This window comes from Natator depressus, chromosome 11 (assembly GCF_965152275.1).
Source record: "Natator depressus isolate rNatDep1 chromosome 11, rNatDep2.hap1, whole genome shotgun sequence".
NCBI lineage: Eukaryota > Metazoa > Chordata > Testudines > Cheloniidae > Natator > Natator depressus.
In genome coordinates this window covers 29,086,709-29,098,856 of record NC_134244.1, presented here as the reverse complement: position 1 = coordinate 29,098,856, position 12,148 = coordinate 29,086,709, and the positions used below count along the sequence as shown (strand labels likewise).

Below are 12,148 nucleotides of genomic sequence, written 5' to 3'. Positions count from 1 at the left end.
AGAGAGAAGGGGATAAACGTTTCGGAAAAAAAATTTCACGAACATTTCCCCAAAATTTCAACCCATTTTAAGCATGTGCTTATATGCTTTCCTGAATGGAGTGTTTGACTTCGTTTGGACTACTCAATACTTAAATTCTTTCACTGAAGCTATGTTGATTTACCCCAGCTGAGTATCTGGCTCTCAGAGTGTAACTCTTTTTGATTTATACCTATGAAAACAAAAAGGTAGCCAGAATTTTGTTTTTTTCATATCCAGAAAATTGTATATTTCTAACCTTTCATGACTCCAGAAGAGCTGAAATGATTTTTATTATTTAACTTATAAATGTTTACCTTTGGGTAAACAGCCTCTAAAATATCCCCAAAGTGACTGTTTTGTTATGATCTTAGATCTGACTTCTCCTTTCTTAAGCCTTTCATTTTCCTCTCTGTCTTTGTCTTTGTGGAGACAAATTCTCTTATGCATCCGATGAAGTGAGCTGTAGCTCTCGAAAGCTTATGCTCAAATAAATTTGTTAGTCTCTAAGGTGCCACAAGTACTCCTTTTCTTTTTGCGAATACAGACTAACACGGCTGCTACTCTGAAACCTGTTAAATATATATGTAACTCTGATTTGGGGCTTGATCCTTTTGAAGCCCATTGTTTTCAGTCCCTTTTGTCAGAGAGATGGACAGACATTGTAATCTGATTTTCAAAGGTAATGAGTATCCCCAGATCCTATTTAGTTCAAGTGCTCAGCATTTCTGAAAACGTCCTATTGTTTGAACATTCAATGCTCACCTCTTTGTAATCATCCAATTATTGTTCTTCATAAAAAAAAATTCTATGGAGCTTGCTTCCCCTCCAATGTGGCAATATAGGAGTATAAAAGGGATATACAGGGCTAGTGAAGATTTATTCCTTAAATTTATTCATAAGAGTGATGCCACAGAATGTCCATCATGGGGCAATAGGACAAAAAAGGATTGTTTGGTGGTAGGTTTTGAACCACTTACCATTAACTTTTAGATGCTAGCTAAAACTAAGCTCTGGGACATGTATTCCAAAAACAACAACATAATTAAATAGTATGACACCAACTGGTAAAAGCCAGAAAATTCTAACTTTGGACTGACGCTCCACCTTCTCGTTAGGTTGTGCGTCTGTTTTCAGCTTTAAGTGGGGATTCCAATCACAATTTTTAATTTCCTAGATTCTGATAGCAAGAGTGTCATCACTAACATTATTCAAGCCTACTGCTTATTATGTGTTGGTAACTATTCACAGACCAAAAATAACTCAATGGCAGGCACTTGTAGGTCTTGAGATACCCAGAGTACAGAGTTTTACATTCAGCATAAATTCCTGAAACAATAACATGAGGAGTCTATAATCAGCAGCTTGCAAGAGGAGAACCTATATAGAATTCTGAAAACTTCCTTGACAAAACTACATCCTGGTGGAATTCTCTAGAGGGAAAGTCCACCACAGATTTGAGAGACACAATGTGCCAACATGTATTACTGCTAGATGACACAAAAGCTTCAGATTATGAAATATTCTTTTAAGAAAATGAACAAACATTCACCACTATCCCTGGCTAGTTGTCTTCGCAGACAGGCCAAGCATTTCACAGGTGAGGAGACTAAACTTTGCTCTCACCATAAAAGGTAATCCCTCCAGAACAGGTAGAGAGAGGCACATTACTGAGCTAACATAAGTAAAGGTTTTGTTGTTTCTTACCATACTGTGCTCATTTTGTGACTAAATACTGATTCAAGCCACCATAACTATCAGTCTGGCATCTTCCAGAAAAAAAAACACTTGTATAAAATAAATACTGTAAACCTTGGTACCATTACACAAGGCCTCACCTGCTGGTACCCGTACCATGGTAGCTCCATCACTAGTTTTCAACAGAGCTGGTCAAAAAGTGCAGAAAACGTCATAGAAAAAAAATGAAACTAGAAATGTTTTCACCAGCTTTAGTTTTTAATTTGTTCCCATTGGTATTTTATTAATCAATTCCTGCTTGAGGTCTAAAAACTTTGTTTTAATTAGGTCACACTTTGCCTTCTTTTAAAATGTAAAGTCTCTGAATACCGAGAAATAGCATAGTATTAATGCTTTCCATTTCCATGGTAATCTCATTGCATTGAAAACATATTATTTTATTTCTATTCTTGATACCTTGCTCTCATTAGTTTGTTCTTACTTTTCAAACTGGTGATTTTTCTTGAAGTTTAAATGTCTTCTGAAGTAAGACATGAAATAGCTTTTCCTAATGTGATGCCTGGAGAGTTCATCAGAAAATTCATAAGCTTATTTTGCCCAGTTTTAATGAGTGAGGAAGGATAGCTCTGTTTGCGAAGCTCCCTCTCCTCCTTACTACAAGTGCATCTTTTACAACTAGCACTTGCCTTACTGCCCTTGACCATTTCAAATATTCTGGAGTGGCATTTTTCATCTGAATTTGGAATTTAGTGTCTAATGAAATAGTCCCACAATTTATATAACATGGGCCAAATGTTGAGGTCTTTACTTAGACCAATTCCTATTAACGTCCCTGAATGGGAGCAAAATACAAATTGAGCAAGGACCTCAGGAGTTGATGGTATATGTCTAAAGAAAGTATTAAAAGGGGAAAAAATGCTATAAACTGATGCTCTGCTCTCCAGAGAATGGAATATTCTAAGACCAGACAACTCACATCACAAACCTAAACACACAGGGTGAAATCCTGGCCCTATTGAAGTCAATGGGAGTTTTGCCCTGGCCCCATTGAAGTCAGTGGAGCCAGGATTTCACCTGATAGGTAATCATGTTCTTTAAAACAATTCTCAGTTTAAATAGGGTTATACTTCCCTAGGGACATCTGTTAGGGAAAGAGTTATTGACTAGTGCACTATGGTTCAAAGCAGCTAAATCCTCGGAGTTCTTGACCTCTGTCTGGGTAAATACCACAGGGATACCCCAACTGCCTGCCAGGGAGCTGGGAAAAGACAAGGCAAGGTAGAATCAGCAGAGGATGGAGACCACCATTTTTAAGACATTAAACCCCTAGGAGCAAGTTTTTAAAATATAGGGCCCTGATTCAGGTAAGCACACACTAAGTCTATCTTTATTGAAACTGGTTCTTAAGTATGTGCTTAAAGCTAAATATATGTGTATGTGCTGTCCTGAATTGAATACTACACTTTTCTTGAGAGGCAACAGGAGACAAAAAAAGCTTTTATCAAATGTCTAGGATTAGAGCTTTAAGGAGTTAGATGCTGCAAGATGGGGGCAAGCAATTTTTCCAGGTTTCCTTCTTGACAGACATTACAAAGGGAACCATGGAGAGAAGCTTCCTGAATAACAGGACAGAGTCCTTCTCGAAGACAATAGATGAAATACCCTGAAAATAGAACTTCAATAGGTAGAGCCCTGCAAATCTGCAGATATCCACAAAAATGGTCTGCCGATCGGATGCAGACACAAATTTTGTAACTAGAGCCCTGCAAATCTGAGTATCCATGGACCACTTTTGCGAATCGGATGCGGACACAAATTTTGTATCCATGGAAGGCTCTAACAATAGGCTGTTCCTGGACAATTATAGACTATTGTGTCCAGGTTCACTGGGACATGGTTTAATTTACATCAAAAACTTTAGTTTTAAAATGCTCATCATAAGTCACAGACATTCATTTACTTTTGTACCCAGCAAAAAGTGAACTGAATTAACAGGTACATATGAACACACGCGCGCGCACATATACACACAGTATTGTACATCTGATACTTTAAGGCAAAAACACTCAAGGCAAAAGAAGTTTAGGAAAAAAATCTCTATCCTTCTACTTCACTGAACAATAACAATGTATGCTTTCACTATGTAGTTAAGATACTGCCAAAGCCTCAGCTGATTTCTTCTAAAAGTAATAATAATGTCTGCTTGTATTTTATGCGTAGAAAAGGGGTATATTTAGTTTTATTTTGCAAACTACTTTGCCTTGTAAAGATTGCAATACATCATATAATATTAAGTCATTTTTCACATCCTTCCTAATCATTTATTCATCAAACCTCACTTTTCCAATCTTCATTTGATTTTAAAAGATAATTTATAAAACAAATGCATTTCATTTTATTCTTGTCAGGGGCAATATGCTGATAGAAATCAACTCACTATTCTGCAGGATATTGAATTCCTTAGAGAGCAGGGCTCTCATATGTAAAAACAATAGAAATCACAGTCATAGCTTGCAAATCCATGAGAATATACATAGTTGAAAGCTTCTGTTGAAAAGCATTGCAGTATTGAAAATCCAACTCACTTCTTTACTTAATTTATGTCAACTGGCATCCCTACTGTTTCAATGAAAGCCCTGGGTTTTTAATATAAATATATTAGTAAACCTTATGATAACTTTAAAATCATTATCTAAAAATCTTTCAGAACAATGATAAATGTTGCATGCAGTAGAAAAAGAGCCCCCGAAACACTACTACGAGGCATCTCTAGTTATTTTTAGAATTTTAAATTAATCCAGAACTTGCATTTTAGCTAAAACAAAAGTGCCTCATCTGCAATGTACATGTCATTATCGTATAACTGTTGGTTGTCAGAAAATGAAGTAAAATGGGAATTACCCTAAAAGACATTTCAAGATTCTCGCCACCCCAGATATCCATTCCTGCATCGTAAGTTCCTATCTCTTCAAAGTAGTTTCTGTCAATAGAAAATAGGCCACCAGCCATAGTAGGGGTCCTAGTTGAAAACAAACAGAAACAAAAAAAGAAAAAAGAAAAAAAAAGAAAAATACCTTTTGAAAGACACTGAAATTTAATAAAATGATACTATAGCACATATGCCTCCAGATCTTTTGAATATAAAATATATTCTAAGTACATTAATGAAAATATATAAAATAATAATATGGTTTAGAATTTCTACAGCTCTGCTCCAGCTGTGGGCCAAATAATGCAGTTCTTATTCAGGCAAAACTCCCACTGACAACAGGAGTTTTACTGAGGAAGAACTGCAGCATCACTCTGTACGTGAAATTCCACTTAATATGATGCACCTAAAAAAATAATCAATTTAAATGGATGGAATATTGGCCTTTTGCATCTGGAATAGCAGTTTAAATCCAATCTGAAATGCTTAGTGAAGAGAGTTTAATGCCTTTAGCTCTTTCCTTTAGTGAGACGCTAAATGTTCATAAAATTACCAGGCATAATCTCCCTTAACAGGATTATAAATCTTTACAACAGGCAAATCCAATCAGAGTGCAAATTCACTATGAGTAAAAATATCCTGTTTCCCCGGAAAGATTTTTTAGAGTTTAAATCTACATTAATGACAAATGTTTATCTGAGATAATAGAAACATACATTATTGAAACGGTACTAATTTCAGGCTTCACGGACACTTGGCTTTGGGCTTCTCTTCCCATCAGAATAAAGACTGAGATAATTTCATAATCAATGCTTTCATTAGTGCATCTATAGTACTGTCAACCTAAATACTAGTGCACAGCTAAGGGGGGGGGGGAGGGCAGAACTAGCTAGCATGGAATCTAAGTTAAAACTTGACCCTACAAACATGGCTATGCAGAACTTTAGTCATATGTTCTAGTATTTATGTTCTATATTCTCCCTCACTGAAAAATTGGCTCTCCACACTTCAGTTAATCTATCTGTAAATTCCTTAGGGCAGGATTGTAACCTGTCCTTACAACACCATACAAGGGAATAAGAAGGTGCAAGGCTCTGCGTTAATCCTCTGCATGGGTTATCTACATGGTGGGGCAGTGTGGGAAGGAGAGCAACTATTGTGGAAATGCTATTCCACTATTGTATAGGTGAGCAGGCAGGGGGTGGGGAGATTGGCAGGGTGTTCGCTCTGACCCTCTCCTGCAATCCACTAGTCAGCAGATTCGAGTCAGTGTGGAGGCTACTGGTATAGACCAATAGCAGATTACTTCCCTCCAGTACAAAAGGGAAGGCAGAGAGCAAATGATGGCAACTAATTCTCTGATCTGCTCTGATGGTGTAGCTAAACCCTGCCCCTTACTGCAGGCAAGTTCTAATGTTACATTCTAGTAATGTAACCCTTTCATATTTAAGGTGCTGATGTGACAAGGCACTTAAGCTTGAGCTTAACTTTAAGCAGCCCCATTAAAGTAATGAGGTCTTATGTGCTTTGCTGGATAAGAACATCCAAGCACAAAAAAATTAGAACTACTATTAATTAGGGACTGGTGTTCAAATATGGAAATTGAATAGTGGTTTTATCCTCAGAATTAAGAACAATTACAAAATGAATGACACTTAATTAGTGTTTAATTTTGAAACTAATCTTTTCTATTACTCTGTATACAAATATGTATATAGACGCACATACAATTTAGTAATTCATAATTAATTTATTCAGCAATTTTTCTTTTATACAATGGATTATTTGTAAAGATTGAATATCAGATACTCAAGTACAATGTTTAAAATTTGTAGTTTCCTCCTTGTCTTTTGTCAGCTATGTCACAGGCTTCTCTTCCCTGAATGGATAAGCAATGCAACCACTTCCAAACACAAATACCTGTGTATGTGAATTTAAAATTCAGTTTCCATGAATGCTTGTGAATGTGACATTGCAGTTGGCTTTGTGAAAATGTGGATGTCAATTTGATTGCTCAAATGAGCATAGCTCAACAGAATTCATTCAATAATATGGGTGAGTATTCAGGGAATTGTTTGCCTTACTCATCCAACTCTATTCAACCACATATATTTATACATAGACAAATATCTGGAAACACATACACCCTTGTGCACACCGAGGGACCTCTTCCACTGTTATTTTAGCACTCAGCACAACTTCACTGGTGTTTAATAACATTCGGAGCACTAGTGTTCATTAGCCACCTCTTTCTAACTGTTCCGGTGGTAAAGAAAGCTGGCTACTGGTCTATACTAGCACTCCCACCATTGCTAGCACCAGTGAAGCTACACTAATAAGAGATTTCCTTGAAATCCTCCATGTTACTCTATGGTATCAGCTGTATATGTCATACAAAATATATGTATAGGTACATAGTGTATAACTGACCATATTAAACATAACTGTGCCAGTAATAACCTCTCATTTAGCAATATATTTAATGAATCAAGGAATTTGCCTTTGCATAATTATTTCCTCTTCTGCCAGAGTTTACTATCATAACTCCTAATAAGATAGCATAGTTCAGTGAAGAGCAACCAAATGATATGGAACCTCTGCATTTACCTACATTTAATAGGTCTGTTTTTCTCCCCATGCTCTCTACACTGTAAACTCAGATAATTAACTGCCTGTCATTTCAATATACTTGAGCCTTTCTAGGTCTCAAAGCTGCTTAACTGCCCTCAATCTTGCTATATTTCTGCCACAAGTAATATCATTGACCCTCTGAGCTATAATGAGGAACAATAATGAAACTGAACAGATGGTAATGATTTTTGGCTATGGTCCCCTACCTGATTGGGGCATTTCATTGTACGATATTGTAATACTATAGGTGACTATCATCAAGCAGGAGAAGAAACAAGAAGTCTTGTAATTTGTATACACTTCTTCACACTATATTTTGGAGAGTGCTTACCAATTTAAAAATATTAGCTTTAAATGACAATTATATTAGTGGTTAGTTAAAGATCTCTATTTCTGAGTGAAATCACTACACTGAAACCGAAAATCACTGTTTGCTGGGCTTTATTTATATATATGAAACTTCATCAACTTCAGATTCATCAAGAGATCACCCAGATTCACAAATGTTTTGCACAAACCTGAATGTTGCAATGCATGAACAAATGTGGGCCAGCATATGAGCCCTGTTTTGCAAACACACATATAGGAGACTATCTTACTAAAATGAATAGTCCCATTGATTTCACATAAGTAGAGTTACTCATCTGTGTATGGGATTGCAGTATTCAGCCCCGGTGTTTTGCATCAAAATCATGTGAAAATTTTCATTTCTGCAGATTAGTTGTGAAAGCAGCTGACTCTTAGCAGTTTCAACTGAGTTTTACTTTGAGATTTGTGGGGCGTCTGAAATTTGATGGCGGGGTTGTGGGTGTAAGCAATATTCGCCTCAATCCTTACAAACTGAAACTACTGAGTATTGTACAGGTGTACTGTAAAATTTACATACACATCAGTAAAGGGGTTACCTAAATAAAACATGACAGCCAAAACTATCATCAACTATGTAAACTGAACTTGTTACCTAAAAAATTGCTGTGCAGCTGTCATTATAAAAACAACTAAAATAGCGATAATAGAAAGAATAAAGTCCTATTGATCCTTGTTGAAATTCAGCTGCTGCCACTGTATGATTATCAGTGCATTATGTGTGTTAGGTGTTGATTGTTTAAGAGTAAAGGTAGTATATTATGATTTTATTTTTCTGGTCTTATTTGGTTTGGTCTTTTCTGGTCTTATTTGGCTTTTTTGGTTTGTTCAGTTTTTGCCAACCCACTGAGATAGACCAGGGAAGAAGATCTGGCTCCTTGATGCTGGGTAAAAGGAGCAACACAGCATAAAAGCACCCTAAAAACCCCATATCCTGATGAGGGACAATTCAGTCAGTGCAGGGCCAGTGGAAGACTGCCCCCCAATGATCACCTCACAAGCTAGGGCATCGGGACAGAGAGGCATGCTGGTGGGGAGGCTGCAGAGATTCCAGGCAGCGCTGTGGCCACTAGGGGAGCTGCCAAAAATTAGATAAGGCCTCCAAGGCTGTCCAAGTTATGTTGGGAGTCTCCTCAAGCCCTGGAGCAGCCTAGAACGGGGAGGGAGGAAAGGTGGCTTAAAGCTGCCCTATGCCCCCCTGCTCCTGGCTGTGAAATCTGTGCTGTACCTTTCAGAAGAGGAGCACAGAGTACTACCCATTACATTTAACACTGGCTCCAAGAATTCTAAGAGGCAATTAATGAGTTACATATTTTTACACTGACAAGATGGGTGAAATTGTATCTTTTACTGAAACAACTTCTCCTGGAGAAAGAGACAAGCCTTCAAGCTTCTTCTGCAGACCTCTGGAGAGGAGCTCTGTGTCAGCTTGAAGCTTGCCTCTTTCTCCAGGAGAAGTTGGCTGAAAAAAAGTTATTACTACCTCCAACGTGTCTTTCTAACATCCTGGGTTCCAACTTGGTTACAACAACTAGGGTGACCAGATGTCCCGATTTTATAGGGACAGTCACGATTTTTGGGTCTATTTCTTATATAGGCTCCTATTACCCCCCCTTCCCCATCCCGATTTCTCACACTTGCTGTCTGGTCACCCTAACAACAACACTGCATACAACATATTTTACAATCATAAATTGCATGACTCACATTTCGCAACATGAGGGACTACATGAGGGAATATGGACAAGTCATCATTTTCCATGATTCTAGGAATTATGAATGAGACATAAAGCTTTTTGTTCCCAAGTCATTAGTTCAACTTTAGCATGACCAACAGTCCTTTTCATCTTATGGCCGTGCCACTCTATGCCATATGATTTGGTGGTCTCAGTCCAATTATTAATGAGAAGGTGTCCACAACCCAAAAAACAGAACATTAGTTTCACCAACTAGCATCCTTGTTGACTGCCTCAACAGACAGCCAAAAGTGAAAACTATACACCACCTTAAGGTATATAAGATAAATAAGAACATTATATGTAATCTGGAATAAGGATTCTATTTATATAGGTTTTTATTAGTATCAGACATCATCCAGTTGTTGGGATGGAGAATGAGAAAGGGATAAACAAGGTATGCTCCCTACTTTCTGTATATGTTTGTTCTCTTATTTTTATTCATAGTAGTTGGCATAATAATAAAATACTTAGGAAGAAAGCAAAAACGTCAAAATAAAGAGTGACTCAATAGATTTTAGCACCTAGTGAACTGAGCTTTTAAGAAGGGATGCTGAATATGGTGACATCCAGTAAAGATGTACTGGCGTGGACAGCTTTAACATGCACAGCACAAAAACATCTGGTATTTTTGACACTGTAGGTACGAAGACACAAGCTGTGTTTAAACTGTTCTCAGCACAGACAGTATTCTGTTGCCTGAAGGTTGATAATATGTTGGCACGCTGACAGAAGGAGGAATGAATTTTCTCAAACACACAGTGAGCTCTGCAGAGTACAAATAGTATGCAAAGCTATTTAAAGGAAAATATTAAGGAAGTAGTTCTGCTTAGCAAGAGTATGTGATTTGGTTAACCCTCTCCCTCATCATTTGTGCAGTGGTGGGATACAACAACCTGACAAAGGTGCATGGTTCAAAATTCCCTGTGGTGTTTGTTACTCCATTTTAATTAGTCACAGATAGATGTTGGCTTGATGCCTGTAATTAGTTACATGAAGCTCTGATTTGTACTTTTTCCATTTTGTTATCTAGAGCTAAAAAAGAATAGTGGTTTGGTAATTACTATAACTGCCTTCAAACATGCTCCCATTGTCTTTTGATTTCAGAACTCCTTCTAATGTCCAGTATATCCTTTCAGCCAATGGCTGCTAGTTTTATAACCACCACATTGGTTGCAATCATCAGTGGAGTGAAACCAATGGCTGTCAGAGAAAATGTTGGAAGACAAAGGTATAGACATGGTGTAATGCATGCAATGTGGCTGTAGTCTAAAGCCTGATGGCTGGAGCAGGCTACAGAGGCCATACTTGATCACACCTCCCACTTGTAGGGCAGAAGATCTATATATCAGTGGGTCCTCCAGCCACACCCCTTCCATTTTTCAAGCACAACCATGAAGGGAGCTTAGTTGGAGAAGAGTTCTGTGGCTTTTCTCCTCTTATGTGCCTCTGGCATCTAGCCGCCCCTCTCTCATTACATAGCTTAACCCCACTGGTTCTGCAGCCTGAGCAATCTCTGTACTCATGGAAGAGGGGACTGTGTATGACACTATGTGTATGTATAAAAATAAAGCATTTGGAAAAGGTCCAATAATCTATTGCAGCTCTACTGGGCCTAAGGTTATTCCAGTGAAAGTCAATGGGAGTTTTGCTATTTACTTAAATGGGAGCAGGATAAGAACTTTGGAGTTAAGTAGGAGCTTAATTAAGACATATTGATTGACAGTCCTTACAACTTATTCTATTTCAGATAAACAAAGCACCCTTTTAAAGGAAGTGTCCTGCAGTAACTTCCACAGGCTGCCTGGGCCCAGACAATATTTGCAATGCTTGTCTAAACTACTTTGTCTCTGGAAATCAATCTACTCTTGGGGATTTCCTCTCTCTCTCTCTCGCATCCTCCTTCCCTCCCTTTTTCCTCCTCGCTCTGCAATTTCAGCCACAGATTTTCTCTTGATGTTGTGGTGCTTTTGTTACAGACTAAAATAATTACATCTGTGGAAAAAAATAGATAACAACCAGGCCTGAGAAAAATCCAGCTAATTCTTCTTGAACTTTAGAAAAGGTTCTGATTCATTTCTCTGTTTGAATTTTGGTAGAAAGTTGGTTGGTTCTTATTATTATCCAGAAATGTTTCTTTGTCCCAGTGCAAACCTATAACCTTTACCTCACTCCCCAGCTGAAAGAGAAATGAAGAATTTGTTTGGAATCATGAACAAAGTAACACAGCTTAGTAGATAGTGTAGAGGACAGCAGGTTGAGTGAGCTGGATTCTATTCCAGGTTGGCTGTGTGGTTTTAGGCAGGTCACTTACCACCTGTAAACTGGAGATGGTATCCACCTTTCTAAAAGTGCTAAGAGTTCTTAGGATGAAATGCACCATTTAAGTGCAAAATTATTATTGGAGGAGACAATATACTATGGTGACCTTATAAAAACCTAGATAGGTAGACTTCTTGACTATGGTGAGGAGGAAGCAGGAAAGGGAACAAGGACACTGGAGCAGTGTTTTGGAAACAAAGAAGAAAAATATGGGATCAAAACAACAAGGACACATTTGTGAAGAACAGTGACAGCAGTGACTGTACATCAGATCAGGATATTTTAAATTTGCTGTAACTGAATTCTGAATCTTTGTTTGCTTGTAAGCATCGTTATTTAATATAAAATAAGAGACTTATGAATTCCCACAGCTACTATTCATTGCAGGTGATTTTTTTTAAAAGCTATCTGACTGAGCTTCTTTTTCAGTTATAGTTTACACTAAGAA

At 37.6% G+C, this 12,148-nt stretch overlaps 1 protein-coding gene across 4 annotated transcripts in view; it reads right to left on the bottom strand.

Moving 5' to 3' along the window:
- GALNT13 (polypeptide N-acetylgalactosaminyltransferase 13) overlaps positions 1–12,148 on the bottom strand; it is a 415,890-nt gene that overhangs the window by 145,529 nt on the left and 258,213 nt on the right. For all 4 annotated transcript variants that reach the window (XM_074967361.1, XM_074967360.1, XM_074967359.1 and 1 more), the window contains one exon: positions 4,618–4,735. In XM_074967361.1, the coding sequence (XP_074823462.1) occupies positions 4,618–4,735 (118 nt within the window). The remainder of the gene's footprint in view (positions 1–4,617; positions 4,736–12,148) is intronic.